General features: G+C 41.7%; 1 protein-coding gene and 1 pseudogene across 1 annotated transcript in view; one reads left to right on the top strand and one right to left on the bottom strand.

Annotated features, from left to right (window-relative positions):
* NEBL (nebulette) overlaps positions 1-26,896 on the bottom strand; it is a 390,871-nt gene that overhangs the window by 224,665 nt on the left and 139,310 nt on the right. The window contains exon 3 of the mRNA XM_017944512.3: positions 16,168-16,252. Within this exon, the coding sequence (XP_017800001.1) occupies positions 16,168-16,252 (85 nt within the window). The remainder of the gene's footprint in view (positions 1-16,167; positions 16,253-26,896) is intronic.
* LOC101024122 lies at positions 24,892-26,881 on the top strand (annotated as a pseudogene).

The following is a 26,896-nucleotide window of genomic DNA, read 5'->3' as shown; positions in this document are numbered from 1 at the left end:
AAAGTGTCTTGCTCTTCATTCTTACAAGACTCTTGTTTTTTATGAAACTACCTTCCATTCTTTCTACTTCATTTCACACATTATCACCCTTATCATCCAACGGCACAATATCATCCAGGTGATTGCTTAGCGTGGTTATTTATTAGCAACCATTAAATTAATAAGATCACTGGCCTCTAGTTTAAAATCTACAAAAAAGGACAAAGATGAAAACAGACATTTAAAAACCTTAAATTAATGAACAAAATACACAGAGAAAGACCCACTAAAACAGGTAAAGCCTCTTTAATTACATCTATGCTTGTTATATAGTAGAATGAGAGATCTATCCTCTGGAATCAGTAATATTCTGAAAAAGATCTCACTACCACACTTCCAGAAGTAATACTACATATTTCTGTTACGCTTTGTCATGTTAGCTATTTCTTAAAACATACGGAATAACTAAAAGACAGAGACTGCAAAGCTAATTCACAGATGGGGAACTTAGATTGCAATAAGGTGACTGTCAGAGCGTCCAGCAGTGAATTAAATCATACTTAGTCATTGATAACAAAAGAGAAATGACATTTCATGTTTTCTCGGTCTTTCAGGTTTTCAAGACTTTCCTGAACATTGTCCTTCCAAGTTAACTTTGTTATATTATTATTATATGTGTGTGTGTATATGTGTATAGGTAGATGTTACACAAATGTATGTAAAAACATGCATATATTTATACACGTATTGCATATGTTTGCATATCTATATATATGTACAGCAGTACCCTCTTATCCCTGGTTTCACTTTCCACAGTTTCAGTTAACTGCAGTCACCTGTGGGCTGGAAACAGGTGAGTAAAGTATAATAAGATATTTTGAGAAAGAGAGAAACCACATTTGCATAACTTTTTTTACAGCATACTGTTGAAATCATTCTATCTTACTATTAGTTACTGTCGTGTTTTTTTAATTTTAAATTTTTTATCCATAGGTTTTTTTGGAGAACAGATGATATTTGGTTACATTTAAAAAGTGAGCTAAGGACATGAATAGACAATTCTCAAAAGAAGATATACAGGGGGGCGGAGCAAGATGGCCGAATAGGAACAGCTCCAGTCTCCAACTCCCAGCGCCAGCGACACAGAAGACCGGTGATTTCTGCATTTTCAACTGAGGTACTGGGTTCATCTCACTGGGGAGTGCCGGATGATCGGTGCTGGTCAGCTGCTGCAGCCCGACCAGTGAGAGCTGAAGCAGGGCGAGGCATCGCCTCACCTGGGAAGCGCAAGGGGGAAGGGAATCCCTTTTCCTAGCCAGGGGAACTGAGACACACTACACCTGAAAAATCGGGTAACTCCCACCCCAATATAGCGCTTTAAGCAAACAGGCACACCAGGAGATCATATCCCACACCTGGCCGGGAGGGTCCCACGCCCACGGAGCCTCCCTCATTGCTAGCACAGCAGTCTGTGATCTACCGGCAAGGCAGCAGCGAGGCTGGGGGAGGGGCGCCCGCCATTGCTGAGGCTTAAGTAGGTAAACAAAGCTGCTGGGAAGCTCGAACTGGGTGGAGCTCACAGCAGCTCAAGGAAACCTGCCTGTCTCTGTAGACTCCACCTCTGGGGACAGGGCACAGCTACACAACAACAACAACAACAAAGCAGCAGAAAACTCTGCAGACGCAAACGACTCTGTCTGACAGCTTTGAAGAGAGCAGTGGATCTCCCAACACGGAGGCTGAGATTTGAGAACGGACAGACTGCCTGCTCAAGTGGGTCCCTGACCCCTGAGTAGCCTAACTGGGAGACATCCCCCACTAGGGGCAGTCTGACACCCCACACCTCACAGGGTGGAGTATACCCCTGAGAGGAAGCTTCCAAAGCAAGAATCAGACAGGTACACTCGCTGTTCAGAAATATTCTATCTTCTGCAGCCTCTGCTGCTGATACCCAGGCAAACAGGGTCTGGAGTGGACCTCAAGCAATCTCCAACAGACCTACAGCTGAGGGTCCTGACTGTTAGAAGGAAAACTATCAAACAGGAAGGACACCTACACCAAAACCCCATCAGTACATCACCATCATCAAAGACCAGAGGCAGATAAAACCACAAAGATGGGGAAAAAGCAGGGCAGAAAAGCTGGAAATTCAAAAAATAAGAGCACATCTCCTCCGGCAAAGGAGCGCAGCTCATCGCCAGCAACGGATCAAAGCTGGACGGAAAATGACTTTGACGAGATGAGAGAAGAAGGCTTCAGTCCATCAAATTTCTTAGAGCTAAAGGAGGAATTACGTACCCAGCGCAAAGAAACTAAAAATCTTGAAAAAAAAGTGGAAGAATTGACGGCTAGACTAATTAATGCAGAGAAGGTCATAAACGAAATGAAAGAGATGAAAACCATGACACGAGAAATACGTGACAAATGCACAAGCTTCAGTAACCGACTCGATCAACTGGAAGAAAGAGTATCAGCGATTGAGGATCAAATGAATGAAATGAAGCGAGAAGAGAAACCAAAAGAAAAAAGAAGAAAAAGAAATGAACAAAGCCTGCAAGAAGTATGGGATTATGTAAAAAGACCAAATCTACGTCTGATTGGGGTGCCTGAAAGTGAGGGGGAAAATGGAACCAAGTTGGAAAACACTCTTCAGGATATCATCCAGGAGAACTTCCCCAACCTAGTAGGGCAGGCCAACATTCAAATCCAGGAAATACAGAGAACGCCACAAAGATACTCCTCGAGAAGAGCAACTCCAAGACACATAATTGCCAGATTCACCAAAGTTGAAATGAAGGAAAAAATCTTAAGGGCAGCCAGAGAGAAAGGTCGGGTTACCCACAAAGGGAAGCCCATCAGACTCACAGCAGATCTCTCGGCAGAAACTCTCCAAGCCAGAAGAGAGTGGGGGCCAATATTCAACATTCTTAAAGAAAAGAATTTTCAACCCAGAATTTCATATCCAGCCAAACTAAGTTTCATAAGTGAAGGAGAAATAAAATCCTTTACAGATAAGCAAATGCTTAGAGATTTTGTCACCACTAGGCCTGCCTTACAAGAGACCCTGAAGGAAGCACTCAACATGGAAAGGAACAACCGGTACCAGCCATTGCAAAAACATGCCAAAATGTAAAGACCATCGAGGCTAGGAAGAAACTGCATCAACTAACGAGCAAAATAACCAGTTAATATCATAATGGCAGGATCAAGTTCACACATAACAATCTTAACCTTAAATGTAAATGGACTAAATGCTCCAATGAAAAGACACAGACTGGCAAACTGGATAAAGAGTCAAGACCCATCAGTCTGCTGTATTCAAGAGACCCATCTCACACGCAGAGACATACATAGGCTCAAAATAAAGGGATGGAGGAAGATTTACCAAGCAAATGGAGAACAAAAAAAAGCAGGGGTTGCAATCCTAGTCTCTGATAAAACAGACTTTAAACCATCAAAGATCAAAAGAGACAAAGAAGGCCATTACATAATGGTCAAGGGATCAATTCAACAGGAAGAGCTAACTATCCTAAATATATATGCACCCAATACAGGAGCACCCAGATTCATAAAGCAAGTCCTTAGAGACTTACAAAGAGACTTAGACTCCCATACAATAATAATGGGAGACTTCAACACTCCACTGTCAACATTAGACAGATCAACGAGACAGAAAGTTAACAAGGATATCCAGGAATTGAACTCATCTCTGCAGCAAGCAGACCTAATAGACATCTATAGAACTCTCCACCCCAAATCAACAGAATATACATTCTTCTCAGCACCACATCGTACTTATTCCAAAATTGACCACGTAATTGGAAGTAAAGCACTCCTCAGCAAATGTACAAGAACAGAAATTATAACAAACTGTCTCTCAGACCACAGTGCAATCAAACTAGAACTCAGGACTAAGAAACTCAATCAAAACCGCTCAACTACATGGAAACTGAACAACCTGCTCCTGAATGACTACTGGGTACATAACGAAATGAAGGCAGAAATAAAGATGTTCTTTGAAACCAATGAGATCAAAGATACAACATACCAGAATCTCTGGGACACATTTAAAGCAGTGTGCAGAGGGAAATTTATAGCACTAAATGCCCACAAGAGAAAGCAGGAAAGATCAAAAATTGACACTCTAACATCGCAATTAAAAGAACTAGAGAAGCAAGAGCAAACACATTCCAAAGCTAGCAGAAGGCAAGAAATAACTAAGATCAGAGCAGAACTGAAGGAGATAGAGACACAAAAAACCCTCCAAAAAATCAATGAATCCAGGAGTTGGTTTTTTGAAAAGATCAACAAAATTGACAGACCACTAGCAAGACTAATAAAGAAGAAAAGAGAGAAGAATCAAATCGACGCAATTAAAAATGATAAAGGGGATATCACCACCGACCCCACAGAAATACAAACTACCATCAGAGAATACTATAAACACCTCTACGCAAATAAACTGGAAAACCTAGAAGAAATGGATAATTTCCTGGACACTTACACTCTTCCAAGACTAAACCAGGAAGAAGTTGAATCCCTGAATAGACCAATAGTAGGCTCTGAAATTGAGGCAATAATTAATAGCCTACCAACCAAAAAAAGTCCAGGACCAGATGGATTCACAGCTGAATTCTACCAGAGGTATAAGGAGGAGTTGGTACCATTCCTTCTGAAACTATTCCAATCAATAGAAAAAGAGGGAATCCTCCCTAACTCATTTTATGAGGCCAACATCATCCTGATACCAAAGCCTGGCAGAGATACAACAAAAAAAGAGAATTTTAGACCAATATCCCTGATGAACATCGATGCAAAAATCCTCAATAAAATACTGGCAAACCGGATTCAACAACACATCAAAAAGCTTATCCACCATGATCAAGTGGGCTTCATCCCTGGGATGCAAGGCTGGTTCAACATTCGCAAATCAATAAACATAATCCAGCATATAAACAGAACCAAAGACAAGAACCACATGATTATCTCAATAGATGCAGAAAAGGCTTTTGACAAAATTCAACAGCCCTTCATGCTAAAAACGCTCAATAAATTCGGTATTGATGGAACGTACCTCAAAATCATAAGAGCTATTTATGACAAACCCACAGCCAATATCATACTGAATGGGCAAAAACTGGAAAAATTCCCTTTGAAAACTGGCACAAGACAGGGATGCCCTCTCTCACCACTCCTATTCAACATAGTGTTGGAAGTTCTGGCTAGGGCAATTAGGCAAGAGAAAGAAATCAGGGGTATTCAGTTAGGAAAAGAAGAAGTCAAATTGTCCCTGTTTGCAGATGACATGATTGTATATTTAGAAAACCCCATTGTCTCAGCCCAAAATCTCCTTAAGCTGATAAGCAACTTCAGCAAAGTCTCAGGATACAAAATTAATGTGCAAAAATCACAAGCATTCTTATACACCAGTAACAGACAAACAGAGAGCCAAATCATGAATGAACTTCCATTCACAATTGCTTCAAAGAGAATCAAATACCTAGGAATCCAACTTACAAGGGATGTAAAGGACCTCTTCAAGGAGAACTACAAACCACTGCTCACTGAAATAAAAGAGGACACAAACAAATGGAAGAACATACCATGCTCATGGATAGGAAGAATCAATATCGTGAAAATGGCCATACTGCCCAAGGTAATTTATAGATTCAATGCCATCCCCATCAAGCTACCAATGAGTTTCTTCACAGAATTGGAAAAAACTGCTTTAAAGTTCATATGGAACCAAAAAAGAGCCCGCATCTCCAAGACAATCCTAAGTCAAAAGAACAAAGCTGGAGGCATCACGCTACCTGACTTCAAACTATACTACAAGGCTACAGTAACCAAAACAGCATGGTACTGGTACCAAAACAGAGATATAGACCAATGGAACAGAACAGAGTCCTCAGAAATAATACCACACATCTACAGCCATCTGATCTTTGACAAACCTGAGAGAAACAAGAAATGGGGAAAGGATTCCCTATTTAATAAATGGTGCTGGGAAAATTGGCTAGCCATAAGTAGAAAGCTGAAACTGGATCCTTTCCTTACTCCTTATACGAAAATTAATTCAAGATGGATTAGAGACTTAAATGTTAGACCTAATACCATAAAAATCCTAGAGGAAAACCTAGGTAGTACCATTCAGGACATAGGCATGGGCAAAGACTTCATGTCTAAAACACCAAAAGCAACGGCAGCAAAAGCCAAAATTGACAAATGGGATCTCATTAAACTAAAGAGCTTCTGCACAGCAAAAGAAACTACCATCAGAGTGAACAGGCAACCTACAGAATGGGAGAAAATTTTTGCAATCTACTCATCTGACAAAGGGCTAATATCCAGAACCTACAAAGAACTCAAACAAATTTACAAGAAAAAAACAAACAACCCCATCAAAAAGTGGGCAAAGGATATGAATAGACATTTCTCAAAAGAAGACATTCATACAGCCAACAAACACATGAAAAAATGCTCATCATCACTGGCCATCAGAGAAATGCAAATCAAAACCACAATGAGATACCATCTCACACCAGTTAGAATGGCGATCATTAAAAAGTCAGGAAACAACAGGTGCTGGAGAGGATGTGGAGAAATAGGAACACTTTTACACTGTTGGTGGGATTGTAAACTAGTTCAACCATTATGGAAAACAGTATGGCGATTCCTCAAGGATCTAGAACTAGATGTACCATATGACCCAGCCATCCCATTACTGGGGATATACCCAAAGGATTATAAATTATGCTGCTATAAAGACACATGCACACGTATGTTTATTGCAGCACTATTCACAATAGCAAAGACTTGGAATCAACCCAAATGTCCATCAGTGACAGATTGGATTAAGAAAATGTGGCACATATACACCATGGAATACTATGCAGCCATAAAAAAGGATGAGTTTGCGTCCTTTGTAGGGACATGGATGCAGCTGGAAACCATCATTCTTAGCAAACTATCACAAGAACAGAAAACCAAACACCGCATGTTCTCACTCATAGGTGGGAACTGAACAACGAGATCACTTGGACTCAGGAAGGGGAACATCACACACCGGGGCCTATCATGGGGAGGGGGGAGGGGGGAGGGATTGCATTGGGAGTTATACCTGATGTAAATGACGAGTTGACGGGTGCAGCAGACTAACATGGCACAAGTATACATATGTAACAAACCTGCATGTTATGCACATGTACCCTACAACTTAAAGTATAATAATAATAAATAAATAAATAAATAAATAAATAAATAAATAAATAAATAAAAAGAAGATATACAAATGGCCAACAAACATATGAAACAATGCTCAACATCACTAATGATCAGGTAAATGCAAATCAAAACCACAATGCAATACCACCGTACTCCTGCAAGAATGGCCATAATCAAAAAAATCAAACAATAATAGATGTTGGCATGGATGCAGTGAAAACCTGCTGTTGGGAATGTAAACTAGTTATTGTTGTTAATCTCTTCCTATGCCTAATTGATAAATTAAACTTTATTGTAGATAGATACATATAGGAAACAACAGTATTTATAAGGTTTGGTACTATCTGCAGTTTTCAGACATCCACTAGGGTTCTTGGAACATATTCCCTGCAAATAAGGGGTGTCTACTGTATGCCTATTGTATGCAATGTATGTATATTGTATGTATATCTACATATATGTATATTACATGTAATATTTATTGTATATGTATATAAAAACACATATACATACACACTCCTAAGACATTAAGTGGTATTCCTATGAAGAATAAAATATGCTAGAATAAAAAGATTCAAAGCCTTGGAAATTATCCAATTCTAAGGAAAACTTATATAACAGATATGTTCTCTGTCCAATAGCAGAAATACAGTTAAGGGCTTTTAATTTCAATGGTTTACAAGCATTAAAGCCATTCTAGAGGTTTTTTTAAAAAATCAGTATTAAGGTTCTACAATTGCTTAATTAAAAATAGAATAGAATTCTTGGCTTTACTATATTTCACTTTTTTGGTTTAAGTAAATCACTTGGAATTGGTATATTTAGCTGTCTGGTGTCTAAAATACTGTGTGCTTAGGAAGCTAACTCAGTAGCTAAAGATGCTTATTAGATTTCCCTTAGAAGACATTTACAGATCATGGATTCCTGTAAATAAGAAAAATTCCACAGAAATAGGAACTCAGTGTCAGTCAAAAGGGGTCCAGAGCAGTTCTACCAGTTAGGATCAAATTTGTGTCACCTTAATTTCTGATTTAGCATCATCCTGATCCTCGACCTCACCAAAAATCAAGACAGAGGGAAGGAGGGAGAGAAGGAAAGTCTAATTGCTCTCTTTCGACATTTTGTAATGAGAAAAACTCCATTTTACAAAGCACAACCCATATTTTGGAGACCCAGGTATCTCATTTCAGAATACAATACAATTGTCCCAAATGGAAGCTTTTTTAAAGTATGATGTTAACACAGACAGGGTCTCACTCTGTCACCCAGGCTGGAGTGCAGTGGCATGATCATAGCTCACTGCATCCTTGAACCCCTGGCCTCAAGTGATCCTTCTGCCTCAGCCTCCTAAGTAGCTGGGGCTACAAGCATGAACCACCATGCCTAGCTTGTTTATTTTTATTTGTTAATTTTTTTGGCAAAGACAATGGTCTCCCTATGTTGCCTAGGCTGATCTTGAACTCCTGGCCTCAAGTGATCCTCCTACTTCAGCCTACCAAAGCATTGGGATTATAGCCATAAGCTACTATGCCCAGCCTGATTTAATACTTTTAAAGCATTCTCCTGGATAGATAGGCTATATATTCAAATGCCTAATTCAAGGGCCAGTTACCAGATTCTGACCATTTACTCATAACAAATAGCCTAGAGCCAGCCCGCCCAAAGTACAGCTCTCACACCTCCACCGTGAGTTCTAAGAATGATGGAAAGGGAGGTAGGGTGGGCCAGGAGGGAATCAAAGGACCAACTTTCCAGGCCTCGGGAAACAGAGGAAAAGGATGCAGGTCATTTCAGGAGGGATGAGAGTAGAACACCAGGTCCCTGTGATTAAAGGCTCAAAAACCCAGTGGTGACACAAAAATAAAAACATCTTGGTTATTTTCCTGTCTCCCACTACTGATATTTTTGTCTCTTACATCATTTTATCCAGGATTAAAATGGCGGGGGGTGGGGCGGGGCAGAGGGCGGGGATCTGACTTACGGGAAACTGTGAGGATGAGAGAAATCGCAAAGGTCGGAGGTAACATCTGCTTAGCATGCTGTGCTCCCTGAAGGAAACGTACCACATCCAGTGAATTCGTCCCCTTTGAAGTTCTTACTCACATTCACCCATTCCTATATGTGAAACATAACCTCTCATCATTTACATTGCCTCAAAACCTTGAAAAGAAACACGCTGAAGCTTCTCCCAATGAACTTTTACCAATTCATACATGAGAAAGTGCTTACTCGGAGAACAAGAAGCATCACCATGGATCAGAAGACAGCATCAAATGGTGGAAAATCAAAAGGGGGAAGTGTAAAGCTGCCAAAATTAGGTTCAAAGAAAAGAGAAAGTTAGAAGGCAAGCATAAAAGGTTTCTTGTCCAAGACCAGCAGAACCCAATAAAAACTGTCTGGAGAAACAGTGTTTGTGTTTAGAAGTCTGAAGTTGTCCAATGAGACAAGACATAATAAGAGGGCCAGCCGCAGTGGCTCACGCCTGCAATCCTAGCGCTTTGGGAGGCCAAGGCGGGCAGATCACTTGAGGTCAGGAGTTCGAGACCAGCCTGGCCAACATGGTGAAACCCCGTCTCTACAAAACAAACAAAAATTAGCCGGATGTGGTGGCACATGCCTGTAATTCCATCTACTCAGGAGGCTGAGGCAGGAGAATTGCTGGAACCTGGGAGGCGGAGACTGCAGTGAGCTGAGATCATGCCAGTGCACTCCAGCCTAGGCAACAGAGCGAGACTCCGGCTTAAAAAAAAAAAAAAAAAAAAAAAAAGAACTCAATAAAGAGCAGAGTCCCCTAGCGTTAAAAAATGGGGAACAATGAACATACATTTGGAAATGGGATCCAGAGCTGAGCAGGACACAGCAGACTGTTCTAAGATTTTATTACGCATCTGCTGCAGAAAGGTATACAGGCCTCCAACTCCCCAAAAGTGCCTTAAAATATACTTAAAATACACTCCATTCTCTCTGCAGGTCTTGTTGCAGTTTTAACTTTTTCCTATTTTTTATTATTATTAATATTATTTTAGATATAGGATCTCACTCTGTCACCCAGGCTGGAGTGCAGTGGTGTGATCGTAGCTCACTACAACCCCAAATTCCTGGGATCAAGTGATCCTTGCACCTCAGCTTTCCAAAGCACTGGGATTACAGGAGTGAGCCATCAGGCCTGGCCTATTTTTTATTACGTTATTACCACCCTCTCTCCCACTAGACCATAAACCCCCTGAGAATAAGGGCCTCATCTGGTTTCACTCACTGCAGGATATCCAATTACTGACACACAATTGGCATTCAGTGGCAAATGAAATTTTGGTCAAGTTTATGATCGGGCAATCATAGAGAGTGGGATTTGAAACTTACAGACAATGCTATCCAAAATAGCTCTCCAATTGTCTTTGGACAGTCAATGGAGTTCCTCAGTCAGGGATTCATTGCTTTGAAGGAAGTCAGACTTCAGCAGACATACTTCAAGATGCAACTCCCACCTGAGAAAGATTCTGCTTTAGGTAATACTTACCAGTAATGTCCACCTTACTGAATGGTTAGGTGACAGATAACTGAGAGAGAAACCCTCTGGAAATGGAATATAAAATAAGAAGGTTCAGAAACGTGCCAAGGGCAAGCCACATTACTGCCTTCTTGAGCTTCCAAAGGTTTATACTAAACACGTGACTTCATTTCTCCCAAAAGATGTTTAACTATTATGTTCCCTATAAAAAAATCACTTTGTCTTCTCACCCTTACTACTGTCATATATTGTACTTCCTACGAACCATGTTTTTATGACTCTGCAGAAACCTGGAAGATTAAAAAAGAATCAACATAGATTACAAAAGAAAGACTCAAAGGTTCCAGAATGATTTGCATTCTCTCCATTATCATTTTCCATCTTTCACCATATCAGCCCTCATAAATTACACACACTCCATTTAAGAGCACAGTGAGCCCCAAATCCCTCTTATTTTCAACATGATTGCAAACAGCTAAGCCAAGCACATAATAGCTAAGCCAAGCACATAAACAACTAAGTGGGGAGTAGCTATCGTTTTGTCTTCATTTTAAGCAGCCTATTTCAAAACTATGCTCTACAGATGCCCAGGTTTCCTTAAGGCTCTGGGGTTGGGAAGATGAGCAGGGTCAGGGGGGTTTGGAGATGCCAGGGGCTTGCCCCCCTCCCCTGCTTCAATCATGACAGTTCCATGTTGTTGTCTTCTCAGTGGGAGCTCCCACTCAGAATTTCATCGGAAGAACCATTTCAACGGCTTTGAGAAGTCTCCAGACCCCTGGTTCAGGGCACCCAAGCATCTATGCCTTCCCTTCCAATAAGAGTGTGCTACACAGCCCAAAAAAGGAAACGCTTTCTACCACATGATATTAAAATAATCAGTAAGCTTCTTTTTCTGTTTTTTGGGTTTTTTGTTTGTTTGTTTCTTAGAGTCTTGCTGTGTCAGCCAGGCTGCTGGAGCACAGTGGTGTGATTACAGCTAACTGCAGCCTCCAACTCCTGGGCTCAACAGGATCCTCCTGTCTCAGCCTCCTGAGTAGCTGAGACTACAGGTATGCACTATCATGCCCTAATGTTTTATAAAATGTTTGTAGAAACAGCGGTCTCCCTCTGGTGCCCAGGCTGATGTCAAACTCCTAGCCTCAAGCAATCCTGCCACCTCAGCCTCCCAAAGTGCTAGGATTACAGGCATAAGCCGCAGCACCCGGCTAGAAATTTCTTCTTTAAGGGGCTTTTCATCTCACCTGGATGTTTTAAGTTTAGGGATCACCCAACTTACAAGAGTTTGTGTTCCAAAACTTTTGTTTCTAAGTCGGGGCTTTGGATCTCACTTTCCTAAAGAAAATGAGGTGAGCCAGGCCCAAGGCAAGCAGTAAAAGCCTGACGCCCCCCACAGCTGAACTATAATGTTGCTGATTCCACCAGAAGCAGTCTTACTTTTGCTTCTTGTTGAATGGACTACTGTGGGCCCGTTGGGGCGTCTAACCACTCTTTATCCTATTTCTTTGAAGCAGTTCATGCTGTGATGTGTGATCAAAAGGGAACTAGTGACTATAAAAGGGCTTTCCCTTCCTCTCTTCCTCTTGACTGCCAAGGTCCAGGGCAGTCCACATCTACTGCAGTCAGGGGCTGGCCGAGTGGATGTTCACCAAGTGCTGGATAAAGCCTGTGAACCACTGGCTCTAAAGAGCTACTCTTGGTTTGTTTGTTTATTCGCAGTATTTCATAAAATTTTCTTATGACAATCTGGCACCGGATATAGATTCCAAAAAACCTTGAGAGGATTTAGCATTTAGATTAAAAATATTCACAGTGTTTATAACCCTCTCAAGAGGAGAGAAGGGGGAAATGAAAAGAAAAGAGAAAATTTTTAAAGAAAGAGATAACAGTGGGTAACTATAAATAACTTTCTAGATTGGATTGGAAAATAATTTTTGATTTTCTTTATGTTTGGCTCATTTGGTAAGCTAATGAACTGAAAGAAGTGAACTGGTTTTAACCACACAATTCTAAAAGATTTCGGAATTTGAAAACTTGGAGCTATGAATAGATGTGATTCATTTAGCACCACAAATGATCAAAACAAGCCTATAAAATATTAATAGTCAATTTTCCACCAAAACCAGTGAGCTGTTCAGAATTCCAGATATCAAAACTCTAAGGAAATGCTCTCATGCAGAATCAAATCATTTAATAGGCTAAAATGGATTCCAATGCCATTACTGAGTATCACCATTAGGATAGACACCTATCCACGTTTTTGCAAAAATGGAAATATTCCTACATTAGTGTTCTCACCTCTCACCCAGAAAAAAAGAAATCATAATGACTTCTTCCTACTTATACTTAACGCCAAATTCTACCTTTACATATACTACATCATCCCTTGTATTACAATTCTTTGCTTACAGATCTTTTCTAGGTGCTTTCTGAGCAAGGGGACCAGAGTACTGGTGAAGAGTGTGGACATCGAGGGCTCGGAGATCTAGGTCCCATTCCAAGGGCCTATTCCATACCAGCTAAGTGTGAAAGGGCAAGTTATCGAAATTCTCTAAAGGTTGAATGTTTTATCTAAATAGAGATGATACTAAACACCTGTATCATTGAAGCTGTTTGTGATTAAATAATACATGTATAATTATGTCCTTGGAATACAGCAGTGCTGTTAATGATGATGATGTCTTTATATTCCAGTGCACAGAATAGGTAATCAATACGTGTTTTTTGAATTGCATTGAATTTCCCCATGTTGTCTGCTTGATGGAGCCCAGTTGCTTCTAAAGAAGAGGACATTTGAGTGAAATCTTTATAAAGATCTGACGCCTTCCCCTGACTGCTGCTTGGTAATCCCACAGATCTTTGCACATCTCGCCATTAGCTCTTGTCCCACCAGCCTGTAATTATTTGTATATGCTGCCCTTTGAAGCTTGCAGCTGGCCACATCAGGGAGAATAAAATCAGCCATTCATAAAACAGTGACCTTGTTTTTCTTTGCATCCCCAGAGTCAGACACGTAATAGGAAAACAATAAATGCTTGCTCCTGGGATGTGCTGAAGACATCTATGACCACTAACCGAGCCCAAAGGGTGTGGTGTGCCTTCGAAAGGGAGGGGACAGTGTTTATATCAGATTCTTTCTCAACCTTGAAGGCTCCATTCAAATCTCACGTCTAGCACAAAGCACTACTGAGTCCAATCCACACTGATTCTTCTCTTTTTTTTTTTTCCCCCCCGAGATGGAGTCTTGCTCTGTTGCCCAGGCTAGAGTACAGTGGCACGATCTCAGCTCACTGCAACCTCCGCCTCCCGTGTTCAAGCAATTCTGCTTCATTCAGTCTCTCAAGCAGTTGGGATTATAGGCATCCGCCACCACTCCCAGCCAATTTTTGTACTTTTTGTAGAGATGAGGTTTCACCATGTTGGCCAGGCTGGTCTCGAACTCCTGACCTCAAGTGATCCACCCACCTCGGCTTCCCAGCCTGATCTTTCTCTTTTTCAGTCCTTACAACAAATTAAATATAGTCATTCCAAGATGTGTGTTAGTCCTCTTTGCTCAGACACCCTATAAATTTATGAAGAGAGGAGAAACTAATTATAAATTATTTTGCACAGTACCGAAGTATATCACAGGCAGGAAATGAGTATTTGATTGCTTGATTTACTTCTATGTCCAGTGTGTACTTGTCCAGAATTACCTGATGAACCCTAACTTGACGAGAAGAAAGGCACGCTGGATCTGCACAAAGCCAAGTTCTGGTATCCCCGAGGGTGTGAATGAACAGAGGTGTTCTTGCCGGCCTCCGTAATAGTGTCTCTCCTTGGCCAGCACTCAATTTTTGTAGCCAAAACCAGTACACAAACACCAGCATTTCACACAAACTAAAAAGTAGCTCCCAACCATGTATTCATGGCATTGTTAACCAACAGTAAATTCCACTTGGAGATTATTTCCTCTAATTAAATGGACTGAGAAGTGATCCCAAGTCTCCCAGAAAGAGACTACAGACAACTGCAACTTCCCCTGTGGTCAGATACACCATCAAGGAAATGATTCAATCCCAAGCCACTGAAAGCTGCCTGCTCTCATTAAGAAAGAGCTTCAGGCCGGGCACAGTGGCTCACGCCTGTAATCCCAGCACTTTGGGAGGCCGAGGCGGGTGGATCACGAAGTCAGGAGTTCAAGACCAGCCTGGCCAAGATGGTGAAACCCTGTCTAGACTAAAAATACAAAACTTAGCCAGGCATGGTAGCAGGCACCTGTAATACCAGCTACTGGGGAGGGTGAGGCAGAGAACTGCTTGAACCCGGGAGGCAGCGGTTGTAGTGAGCCGAGACCACACCACTGCACTCCAGCCTGGGCAACAGAGCAAGACTCCGTTCTCCCATCCCCCCCAGAAAAAGAGCTACAGACTGACATTTTCTAAGCCTGTTAGCTGAACACCACTTTCCTTCACAAATTCTGTGCTTTTCCCTTTCACATACCAGGAATTCTCAGGGACCATCATTATCACCATCATAACAAGCCTCCACAGTCATAGAATATCTTCTCACTTTTTGAAATGCTTTCACACCTAACTACCTCATTTAATACTTACAGACACCCTCAAGACAGATAGATAAGATGGACTGCCTCAATGTACAAACTGTAGTTTCTCTGATGTGAACAGCCAGTGAACAGATGAAAGAGGCCTACAACCACCCAGGCTCCCCTACCTCCACCTGCCTTCTCCCCTCTTCCCTCCTTACTTCACCACTGACCAATGGATTGCAATGTAGTTGCTTGCTCCGTGTCTTCCTATGGGGTGCCAGGAAAGACAGCTTCTTTGAAAGAGAGCACCCCATGTTTACTAAAAGATCGGGTGTCCCTGCAGAAAACCCTGCCACTCACAACCCTAGTCTTAACTGATGTGTTTCACCATATTGAAGGCAAGTTGCCATCTAACATGGTTGACCGGGAGCCAATTGTGGTGTTCTCATCTTTGTTCATGCTGTCAATGTGACATATGAAAGAAATATGAACAAAGTGACAGGACGAAAACAAAGCCCGTGGCTGGTGTGAGATACACAGACGGGGTGTTAGCCCCACACGCACTGCAACTGGGTCAAGTTAACACCTTGTTTTTCCCCACATATGCGGTGTGGAAAAGCTATTTGTAAAACGTGTTTAAATATTTAGGACCAAATAAGTCAAGATTGTTAGGAAACATCAACTCTGACCGGAACTCATTACTCGCCCTAGTCCAACATGAATAACAAAACTGAGAATATCAGGACAATTCAAGACCGGGAACAATACAGATGTTCAACACTTTTACCCGGAATTCCCACACAGGCCTGCTTTTAGGCTCCACGCCGGCTGGTGACCTGGCAGGAACAGGACGAGGACAACAATCTCAGAAGAGCAGCCTTGTGAAAAATCTTTAGTGCCAAAGGAACAAAACAAATCTTCTAGAAGTTACCTGACTCTGCAATTCACTTTGCTGCTTCAGGCGAAGATTTTCAGGTGTATCTGCCACCGTGGTGAAGGACTGCTTTGGGTAGTGTCTGTGGAGAAATTTTTTAAAAGGACATAATTAAAATATTGTGCTACAAAACAACACTTTCACACATACCCATTGTTTTGCGCATCCCCCCCCCTTTCCCCACTCCGCAACAGCTGAAGAGGGACCTGAGCTTGGCTCACAACTTAACATTGGCTTCGCTTTTCTAAGGGCATCTTCACACATGCTCAAGGTTCTCCTAATCTCCGCCCTTCCTCCACCCCACACACCCTTCCAGCATGAGTGCCAGCTCATCCATCCTTCCACCAAACTTCCTGACAAAGAAGCCTCACCTCACTGTCCCTGCCCGTCTCCTCTCAGACTCACTCCCCAACTCTATGACTGCCTTCTGGCTTCTGTTTCTAGAAGCTTCTCTTGCCCATTATAATGACTTCCTGTGGACACAAGCAACAGACATCTCGTAGTCCTCCTCTTGGGTGGCCTCCCTCCATCTTGAAATGTTCTTTCCCCGGGTTTACACACACCCCTGGCTCAGCTGCTCCCTCTAGTGGTTCCTTTCCTGTCTCCTGCCGGCTCCCCTAAGTCTGGGCATCCCCCCTCTCAAGGTCCTCACCTGGGATCTCTTCTCTTCTCAGTCTACACCATCACCCGGGGATCACATCATTCCCGCAGCTTTGGGACCTCTCTGCGAGCTGACTACTCCCAAGTCTGAGTTTCAGATCCAATAGCATTTCCATTTGCAGATTCCATACCCAGCACAACTCCATCAGTCCAAAACGCAGCTGTTCATCACCCCACCCCTCCCTGGATCTTCTTTTTCATTTATTATATTAGTGCCCCATTGCCCAAGTCAGAAAGCTGGGAGTAATCTAGATTCCTCACACATCCAATCGCTCATTCACCAAATCTATTGATCTTATCTGCAAATATATCTCAAATATTTACTTATATAAACGTATATATGTGTATATGTCTCCATCTTGACTCCATTTTTTAATTGTCTGCCACATTTATCGTTTAGGTGACTACAGCACCAGCCAGTCTTGCCCTTCTCATCTGAGAACAAATGTTCTCAAATGAAAATCTGATCACGTCACTCCCCTGAGTAAAACCTTCCCGTTGATCTTGGAATAAAGTCTGGCCTCCTGTCTGCCAAGGCCCGATGGCCAGGCCTCTGCAGACTTCTCACTGAGAACTTCTGCTGCAGGGATCACTTCAGTCCCCGGAGTTCCCCCTTCTCGTTCCCTCTGCTCCCCTGAGACGTTATTCCCCTTTCCTGGATAATCCATCCCTCTTCCCACCCCACTTCCCATTTTTTATAAACTGTGTTTATTTTTCAGGTCTTGCCTTAGATGCCACTTTCTCCAGGAAGCTCTCCTGGCCTCCCGAGTTTGGGTCAGGAATGGCCCTCGGATGGACTTTTCTGCCCTTGTGCTAATGCTCATCACGCTCATGGCTTTTCCTATTGGCAGGCCTCTGCCTCACAGTACAACGAAAGTCCTGTGGCAGCAATGGTGGGCTGTCTTGTCCCTTGCTGGGGTACATTCCTGCCTATATCACTAGCACCTACTAGTGTCTGTCTCCTAGTGTGACCTTAATAAATACTTGTGGACAGAAGAAATGAAGGGATGGAGGGGGACAGAACAACCACCCAAAGAGCCCATGTCCTATAAGGCATGGCATCACATTTGTGCAAACATGTGGTGGTCTCTTATGTTCACAGATGACCCTCCTGGTGGTGAGGACATGGCATTTCCTCCCTGTGTGCGGGTAAAGACTCAAACACTGATTCAGAGCTGCCATCCCGTCTACTCACTGCTCCCATGTTCGGCTGGCGCTGAGGAGATAGCTTTAGCACTGTGACCCCATGGCCACAAAAGCCACAGAGCTCAGAGCTGCTCCTCAAAGAACATCCTCTCGTTCCCTCTGCTCCCTCTCTAGCCCCTCTCCTTTCTGGTATCCACATGTGTCTCTTCCTGTGGCTTCTCAAACGTCCTCACTGTCCTCACTGTTTCAAACTCGACTCTCCTCGTAAAAGGTTCTTTTCAGCATCCCTGTCCCTGGCGTCCCATGAGAAGGCTGATGCAGTAATCATTTGTCAGTGCAGATAAAACCTACCCAAAGCACACTAGCACTTCTGAAATAAAGATTAAATATTGTAACTCCCATGGAGTCGGATTCATGGTAGGAAAATGTACATGCAAGTCTCATTTTTCCAGCATTCTTCAGGAATTCAATGTCCCATATAAGCCAGTGTTCCAGGTAATTGGAGTTAACCCCATAACTGCTGGACTCATTTTAACTATTTTAATTAACATCCTTCAAAACCCTTTACATGATTTTCCTGCCTTCTTAGAGTATAAACAAACCTAGTTATATTTTTTCCTGATAATATAGGGTCATCTTAATAGATATTATCAGACCATGATATAAAGAAGTCATGCTTTTGAAGTTTATAAAGGTAAATAACCTAAATCATACAAGATGATCGTACTTGTATAACCGCTGGCCTGTCAGGAGATAATTTCTCACACACAGCACTCAGTTCTGCCTCGTCTTCTCTAGATAGTCAAGTTTGTTTAAAATGTTGGTAAATACCAGAGTTATTGATTCAAGCAAGTAAGTTCTGGCAGGTAAGGTCTTTTTTCTCCTTATGCTGAAGTCAGACACAATGTTGGCCACACTCTTCCAAGTGCTACTTCTGAACTATGTTCCAGACAATAGACAGAGGAAGTTGGGCAGACAACTCTGATGTGTTATGTAATATTTGCAAGTTCCAGCTTGGAAAGTTGAACTTTACTGAACTTTAAAATGTAGCAACTACGTATGGCTGTATTTTAAAGCTATAGTAACAACTGAGCATGTTTTCTTGTGTTTTGTTTTACAAAATGTATTCTGTGGGATAAAGTTGCCACTGAGATTTTCAGGTATCTATGATGTTTAATTTGAAAATTTTACATATGGATTTTAACCATTTTTAAACTGTAATTAGAATCCACTCTCAAATGTGTTACAGAAACTTTAGCCCATTGGAAGATCCCCTTCATACTAACTTACAGTTTCACTCAGTTTGGGGGCATGCTTTGGGGAACAACCTTCTTCTGCCATTTACATTTAATTTAAAATTCTGGGTTGGGCACAGTGGCTCACGCCTGTAATGCCAGCACTTTGGGAGGACGAGGCAGGTGGATCACTTGAGGTCAGGAGTTCGAGACCAGCCTGGCCAACATGGTGAAACCCCATCTCTACTAAAAATACAAAAAAAATAGCCAGGCATGGTGGCACGCACCTGTAATCCCAGCTACTTGGGAGGCTGAGGCGGGAGAATCGCTGGAACCCAGGAGGCGGAGGTTTCAGTGAGCTGAGATTGTGCCACTGCACTCCAGACTGGGAGACAGAGTGAGACTCCATCTCAAAAATAAATAAATAAATAATAAAATTCTGCTTAATTGTTTAATTAAAGAGCATCCTGAGATTGAAAAGTGAACTGTTGGAGGAGTGTGCAATTTGTACCTCTTCACTATGTGTGCACAAATTTCCTCCATGCAAGACAAAAATGAATTCTATTTGGATAGTAATGAACTTCACTTGCTGCCCATACCACTAAGTTTGAAGCATCATTTCAGGAAAACAATCAAATTGTTCTCACCATTTGACTTTGCAACGTGAAAGGGTGATAGATTTGAACTTATAAAATATATGCATATAAATAAAACACTACTTTGATATGTTTGGTATGAGCACCAAACAAAGTTCTATCTGGAAAAAATACTCTGGGGAAAAAAAAAATTGAAAAGCTTTTGCTGTCTTTTAGAAAAATATCCTGCTAACCTCATGATCAAAGTGCAAACTTACTAACAGACTATGCAAATGTACATTGATATCTAGGACTAGAAACAGATGACAATGCTTTGTACCTTTTCCAATTATCTTTTTAAATCCTAAGATTTAATGATTTTTTTAATAGTGGGTTAATCAATATGTAGCATAACTTTCTCTAAAGTGTATAACAGGAAGAAGGTATACAAAATTTTGATGTAGGAGAGAAAAAGTTCAATTTAGTATTAGTAACCAAAATAATAAATGCTGAGGGAAAGAAGGAATTTATACCTGAAACTACCAGGGGTCATGAGTACTAAAATGAATTAAAGAGGATTGGGGGATTCACATTATATTCAGAACTAGCAAAATTCAAGAGAATAAGATCTTCAAAAAAAAAAAGAAGGCTTAACTGTTGAGAGAGAGTGGGATGGCCTCATGAGTTGAGACTATAAGACTCAGAAGAAATAAGTGTAATTACAGAGATGGCAACTCATACTGCCTTATATTGGAAATAAAGATTACAGTATCTATAGGAACCTAATTAATTTCAAACTCAACACATCTGAAAATCCCATCAAACACTGGATTTCTCAACATCACGTCCATGTAGTAATGTCCATCTAATCTAATCCAACAACACTCTACTCTGAAGTCACAATCTCGACTTCCACTCACCCACAACTCCACCTCTCCAGCAAAAAAGGAAAAGAAAAGAAAAGAAAACCAGATACAGAAATAAACTGAGGGGCCGGTGGTCCTCATGTGATTATAGAAGAGAGAAGTCAAGCATCTAACACGAATCGGTGGCACCATACAAATAGTTCTAAAGCCCTTTTCAAACACCGCATTTAAAAGGTTGTGAAAGGTCTTCCTAAAAAATTGTCTTGAACAGAATTCTTAAGGAAAACAGAAGATTTCTCCATCAGGCCTAGAGGAAAAATAACACTTTTTTCCTCCTCCATATTAAGAGTAAGAATGTAGGAAGAAGACACAGGGCATGAGAAATGGATGTTCAAAGAGAAACAGGAAGCAAGTAAAAAAAAAAAAAAAACACACAAACAAACAAAGGGAGGAATGGATGAATTGACACATTCATAAGTTTCCTGGAAAACAAAACATAATTGTGGAAATATGACATTAACGCATTCAGAGCTGGTTGAGAGATGTGGGGAACATGCTGAAATGTTTAGCATCATAAACAGAAGTCTCTTAGATGAGCTATGCAAGAATTGGCTGAAGTGTGTGTATCAAGACTGAGCTGACAGTTGCAACAAATCCAGATTTCCATAAAATGCTGTATTAAAAATAAAGAGAGAAAGAATCAAGATAATAATAGAAGACTGCATCTGAAATAGCAAAGTTAGGTCACAGAAAGATGACTTCAAATTTTTTTTCTCTGTGAGATTCAGTTGTTAAAAATACAGGAAAAGTTATATGCAAATCACTAGACCAGAGCTCGTCAAAATGCAAGAAGCAACATAAGCAAATGGCAACCTCCATGGAGATGGGAATGAGAAAGAACATGACTGGGGAGAGCAAGAACCCAGAAACACTCTCTTTTTATCCAGAATCCAGTGCTTATAGGAGCACAGGAGTCAAAGTGCCTGGATTTGTACTTGGCTAGTCTACCTTCCATCTGTGTGCCTTTGGGTTAGGCTTCTTACTCTCTGGCCTCAACTTTCTCATCTATAAGATAAACATAACAATAGCACAATTCAGGCTTGCTGCAAAATTCACACGTGTAAGTCATTTGAAACCATTTGTGGCTCATAGTAGGCACTCAAGAAAATGTCTACCATTAATTATAATATTATTATTACTATTACTATTAATACTACGGCTACTAACTACTGCTACTTTCTCTTTGCTCTCCTGCAAAGTAATTTAACCTCTGTGCTTCACGACCTTCATCTATATAGAGGGAATAAAATATTCCTGGTTCTCATGAAGTTGCTGCTGGAATCAGATGAAAAAAGTTTTATAAATGGAAAACTACTGTAAATGTGAAATATTAGTGAACAACTCAGACATATAAAGCTAAGATCTTCATGGATTTATTTTCTGTAAATCCCATGTTTTCATACTGTCCTCAGAGGACATTTGGCAATAGGCAACGTCTGTAGACATTTCTGGTTGTCACATTTGGGAGTGAGTAGGGAGGGGAAAATACTACTGACATCTCACGGGCAGAGGCCAGGAATGCGGCTATCCTACAGTACAGTGTACAGCCCCCTCCCTGACAGACTTATCCTGTCCCAAATGTCAACAGTGCTGAAGTCAATAAACCTTGTTTAATAGATATAAATCTCTAACATTATAGGCAACCACTCATTTTAAGACTGCTAGCTCTAACAAATCTCTAAACTTTGTTTTCATTCCTGTCTCTTGGTGAAATCAAACAGCCACGACGCCCTCTTAATCTTTTGCCATATTCTAAGTCAATTATATCCATCTCCACCTTCTCCCTCCTGAGCACTTAAGTCCACCTTCTCTGGCTTTCCATTTACCTGACCACTGTCGCATTTACACTCAAACTAGAGGATCTGACAGCAGAATTCAGATGTCAAAAGAATTTGTTGCTATATGATGATTTCCTTATGGGCTCTACGTGAAAATGAGTTAACATGGCGGGGCTGCATACTAGCGTTTGAAAGGCGTGCTTACAAGGATGGCCCTTCTCTGGTTTCTGGGAACTTGAATTTGGGGAGGGTTTTCTACCATCATTAACCACCAAGAGTGGTTCACTGTGCTGAAGCTGTTTGTACAAACAGCTAAACACCTGCTTTCTTTGTGGGTGTCTGGAATTTGGTGATAACCCACTCCCCATCTCCGCCACCCCCGGGCACTAAGTCTCTAAGGAGCTTCGCTGGTTGGCAGTGTTTGATGTAGGTTGTCACAATTCATTGCTGGAGGAGTTAAGCGCATCCCGTGTGGCTCTGCTGGAACAAGCGTCTCGTTTCCTCCTGACCTGTCCCCATGCATTTTACCTTTGCTGATTTTGCTCTGCATCTTTTCACCGTAACAAATCATGGCCACATGAATAAGCGGGACTGTATGTTGAGTCTTGTGAAATCTCCCAGAGAATCATCAAACCTGAGGATGTTCTTGGGGACCCCCAGCACAGGCCCCTTTGTGCATAACAAGCTTTCATTCATAAAAGAAGAGGTATACTAACACATTTACCATATTATTTATTTTTTTAACAAATATACAACTTTATAGTTAAAAAAAAATTTCAAATAGAGTCTCACTCTGTCACCTAGGCTGGAGTGCAGTGGCAGGATCACACATCACCACAGCCTTGACCTCCCGGACTCAGGTGATCCTCCCACCTCAGCCTTCCAAGTAGTTGGGACCAGAGGCAACTGCCACCATGCCCGGCTAATTTTTGTATTTTTTGTTGAGATGGGGTTTCACCATTTGCCCAGGCTGGATCTGGAACTCCTGGGCTCAAGCAATCCAACCACTTCAGCCTTCCAAAGTGCTAGGATTACAGGCATGAGCCTCCATACCTGGCCATATTTTTTAAGACCATTTAAAAAGCAAAAGTTCTAACCCACACATTATGAAACTGGCTTTTTAGCTCCTCCTCTCTGAGTTAGGAGACAGACCAATCTCTTTGCTTGGCACCATGTTTCACACTCTGATTTTAACCAAGGAAGTCATTTTGCCCGAGGACCAAGACCATAACTAACTGTTAGGGATGCAGGAAGATGATAGAAGATTTAAATGTAATTTTAATTATTCCTCCTAAGTCTGAACCACTCCATTTTGTAGCAACAATGATTGTTTTATGTCATTCAAAATTATCTTTAAAGAATGAGAAATAGGCCGAGTGCAGTGGTTCACATCTGTAATCCCAGCAATTTGGGAGGCCAAGGCAGGTGGATCACATCACCTGAGGTCAGGAGTTCGAGATCAGGCCAATGTGGTAAAACCCTGTCTCTACTAAAAATTCAAAATTAGCTGGGCATGGTAGCACGCTCCTATAATCCCAGCTACTCAGGAGGTTGAGGCAGGAGAATTGCTTGAACCCAGAAGGCAGAGGTGACAGTAAGCTGAGATTGTGCCACCGCACTCCAGCCTCGGCGACAGAGCGAGACTCCATCTCAAACATCTCAAAAAAAAAAAAAAAGAAGAATAAGAAATAAAACATTTAAAAATAAGCAGACTCTGAGAGAGATTACCACCATCAGGTCTTCTATGAAGCTACTTATTATAAAGGATACACTGTCAGGAAGAAACAAAATAATTCCAGAAGGAAAAGCTAAAATGCAAAAAAGGAGAGTGGCAAGCAAATAAAATGTAAATGTGCACACTGGCATGCACAGGCGCACACACACACACACACACATTGTGTGGAATAATAACAATGTCTACTATGTAGGATTTTTTTTTAAAGACAAAGCTAAAATACTAGACAATAAGTTGAGAGAGCGTATGAGAATTAAAGTATTCTAAGATCTTTCTATTCTTCATGAGAAAGGTTAGAATATTATTGAATTTTAGATTTTGTTTAAACACATGCAATAACATTTTAAGTATTACAAATAATGGAAATAAGATTACATAAATTCAAATCCTACGAAAGGTAAAATATCAAATTTTTTAGAAGAACCAAAAATCTAACTCAATATAATTTTTTTCAAAAAAAAGAATGAAAACAGAGAGAAAAAGCGTAGAATAAAGAGGACAAATAGAAATTTAACAGTTGGAAGAAACAATTTAATAATCATAAAAATGTAAATAGGCAATACTTGCCAGCTAAAAGATTGACATTGCCATATTTTTTAATTCCACTATAAAATAGCTACACTAATATGAGACAAAATGCCTTTTAAAATGAAAGTGTTGCTTTCCTGCTCCCAACATGGCAGCCTCAGCCAAAAAGAAGAATAAGAAGGGAAAAACTATCTCCCTAACAGACTTTCTGGCTGAGGATGGGGGGACTGGTGGAGGAAGCACCTTTGTTTTCAAACCCGTCAGCTGGGCTGATGAAACAGATGACCTGGAAGGAGGTGTTTCAACAACTTGGCACAGTAATGATAACAATGTGTACAGGGCGCCTGCAATTGACCGTTCAATCCTTCCCACTGCTCCACGGGCTGCTCGGGAACCCAATATGGACTGCAGCCTTCTTCCCAAATCGCCCCCCTACACTGCTTTTCTACAGAACCTACCCTATGATGTGACAGAAGAGTCAACTAAGGAATTCTTTAGAGGATTAAGTATCAGGGCAGTGCGTTTACCACGTGAACCCAGCAATCCAGAGAAGTTGAAAGGTTTTGGTCGTGTTGAATTTGAGGACCTGGATTCCCTGCTCAGTGCCCTGAGTCTCAGTGAAGAGTCTCTAGGTAACAGGAGAATTGGAGTGGACGTTGCTGATCAAGCACAGGATAAAGACAGGGACAATCATTCTTTTGGCCGTGATAGAAATCGGGATTCTGACAAAACAGATACAGATTGGAGGGCTCGTTCTGCCACAGACAGCTTTGATGACCACCCTTCTAGAAGGGGTGATGATAGCTTTGGAGACAAGTTTCGAGATCGTTATGATTCAGACCGGTATGGCAATGGGTATTGGGATGAGTATCCGGATGGCCCATGCCAGGATATGGATCGATATGGCGGTAGGGATCGCTATGATGACTGAGGCAGCAGAGACTACGCTAGAGGCTATGATTGCTGGATAGGCAGTGGCAGAGGGCATTTGGCAGTGGGCACCGCAGGGACGATGACTACAGAGGAAGCAGGGACCGCTATGAAGACCGATACAACAGACGGGATGATGGGTCGTGCAGCTCCAGAGATAATTACTCTCGGGATGATTATAGGTGTGATGATAGACGGTCCCCACCCAAAGACCCAAACTGAATCTAAAGCCTCATAATACTCCTAAGGGAGATGATTCTTCTGCTAGTACCTCACACTCCAGTCGAGCTGCTTCTGTCTTTGGAGGGGCAAAGCCCGTTGATTCCGCTGCTAGAGAAAGAGAAGTGGAAGAACAGCTACAGAAGGAACAAGAGAAGTTGCAGTGTCAGTTGAATGAGCCAAAACTAGAACGACGGCCTCGGGAGAGAGACACTCAAGCTGGCGAAGTGAAGAAACTCAGGAACCAGAACGGTCGAGGACAGGAAGTGAGTCATCGCAGACTGGGACCTCCGCCACACCCGGCAGAAGTCAGTCAGACCAGGATGCAGGAAGAAGAGAGAGTGAGAAGTCTCTAGAAAATGAAACACTCAATAAGAAGAAAGATTGTCACTCTCCAACTTCTAAATCTCCCAAACCTGATCAGCCCCTAAAGGTAATGCCAGCCCCTCCACCAAAGGAGAATGCTTGGGTGAAGTGAGGTTCTAACCCTCCTGCCCCATCTCAGAGCTCAGACACAGAGCACCAACACCCTACAAGTGGTGGGGGAAAGGTAACTCCAGCTCAACCGTCTGAGGAAAGACCAGCAAGGAAAGATGAAATAAAGTAGGTGGGATGAATGTCCCAAAAGACCACACTGGGAACTCTAGCTGTGGTCCAGGAGACCCAGGAAACAAAGACCACGGGAAGGAGTCAGATAGGAAAGATGGCAAAAAGGATCAAGACTCCAGATCTGCACCTGAGCCAAAGAAACCTGAGGAAAACCCAGCTTCCGAATTCAGTTCTGCAAGCAGGTACTCTGCTCTCTCCGTTGATGGTGAAGATGAAAACAAGGGAGAAGATTACACCGAATAAACCTTGACATCCTGTGCTTTCTCCTATTTTCTCTCCACCCTGGAACATTTGAGAGCAAATCAAACCTCTATGCAGACAAGACGAAGTAAAACTCATCATCTCCTGGAGACCTTTCTTGCCTTTAAAAAAAAAAAAAAAAAGA

The sequence above is a fragment of the Papio anubis genome, chromosome 11 (genome assembly GCF_008728515.1).
Source record: "Papio anubis isolate 15944 chromosome 11, Panubis1.0, whole genome shotgun sequence".
Classification (NCBI taxonomy): Eukaryota; Metazoa; Chordata; class Mammalia; order Primates; family Cercopithecidae; genus Papio; species Papio anubis.
This window is presented reverse-complemented; position numbering and strand designations above follow the sequence as displayed.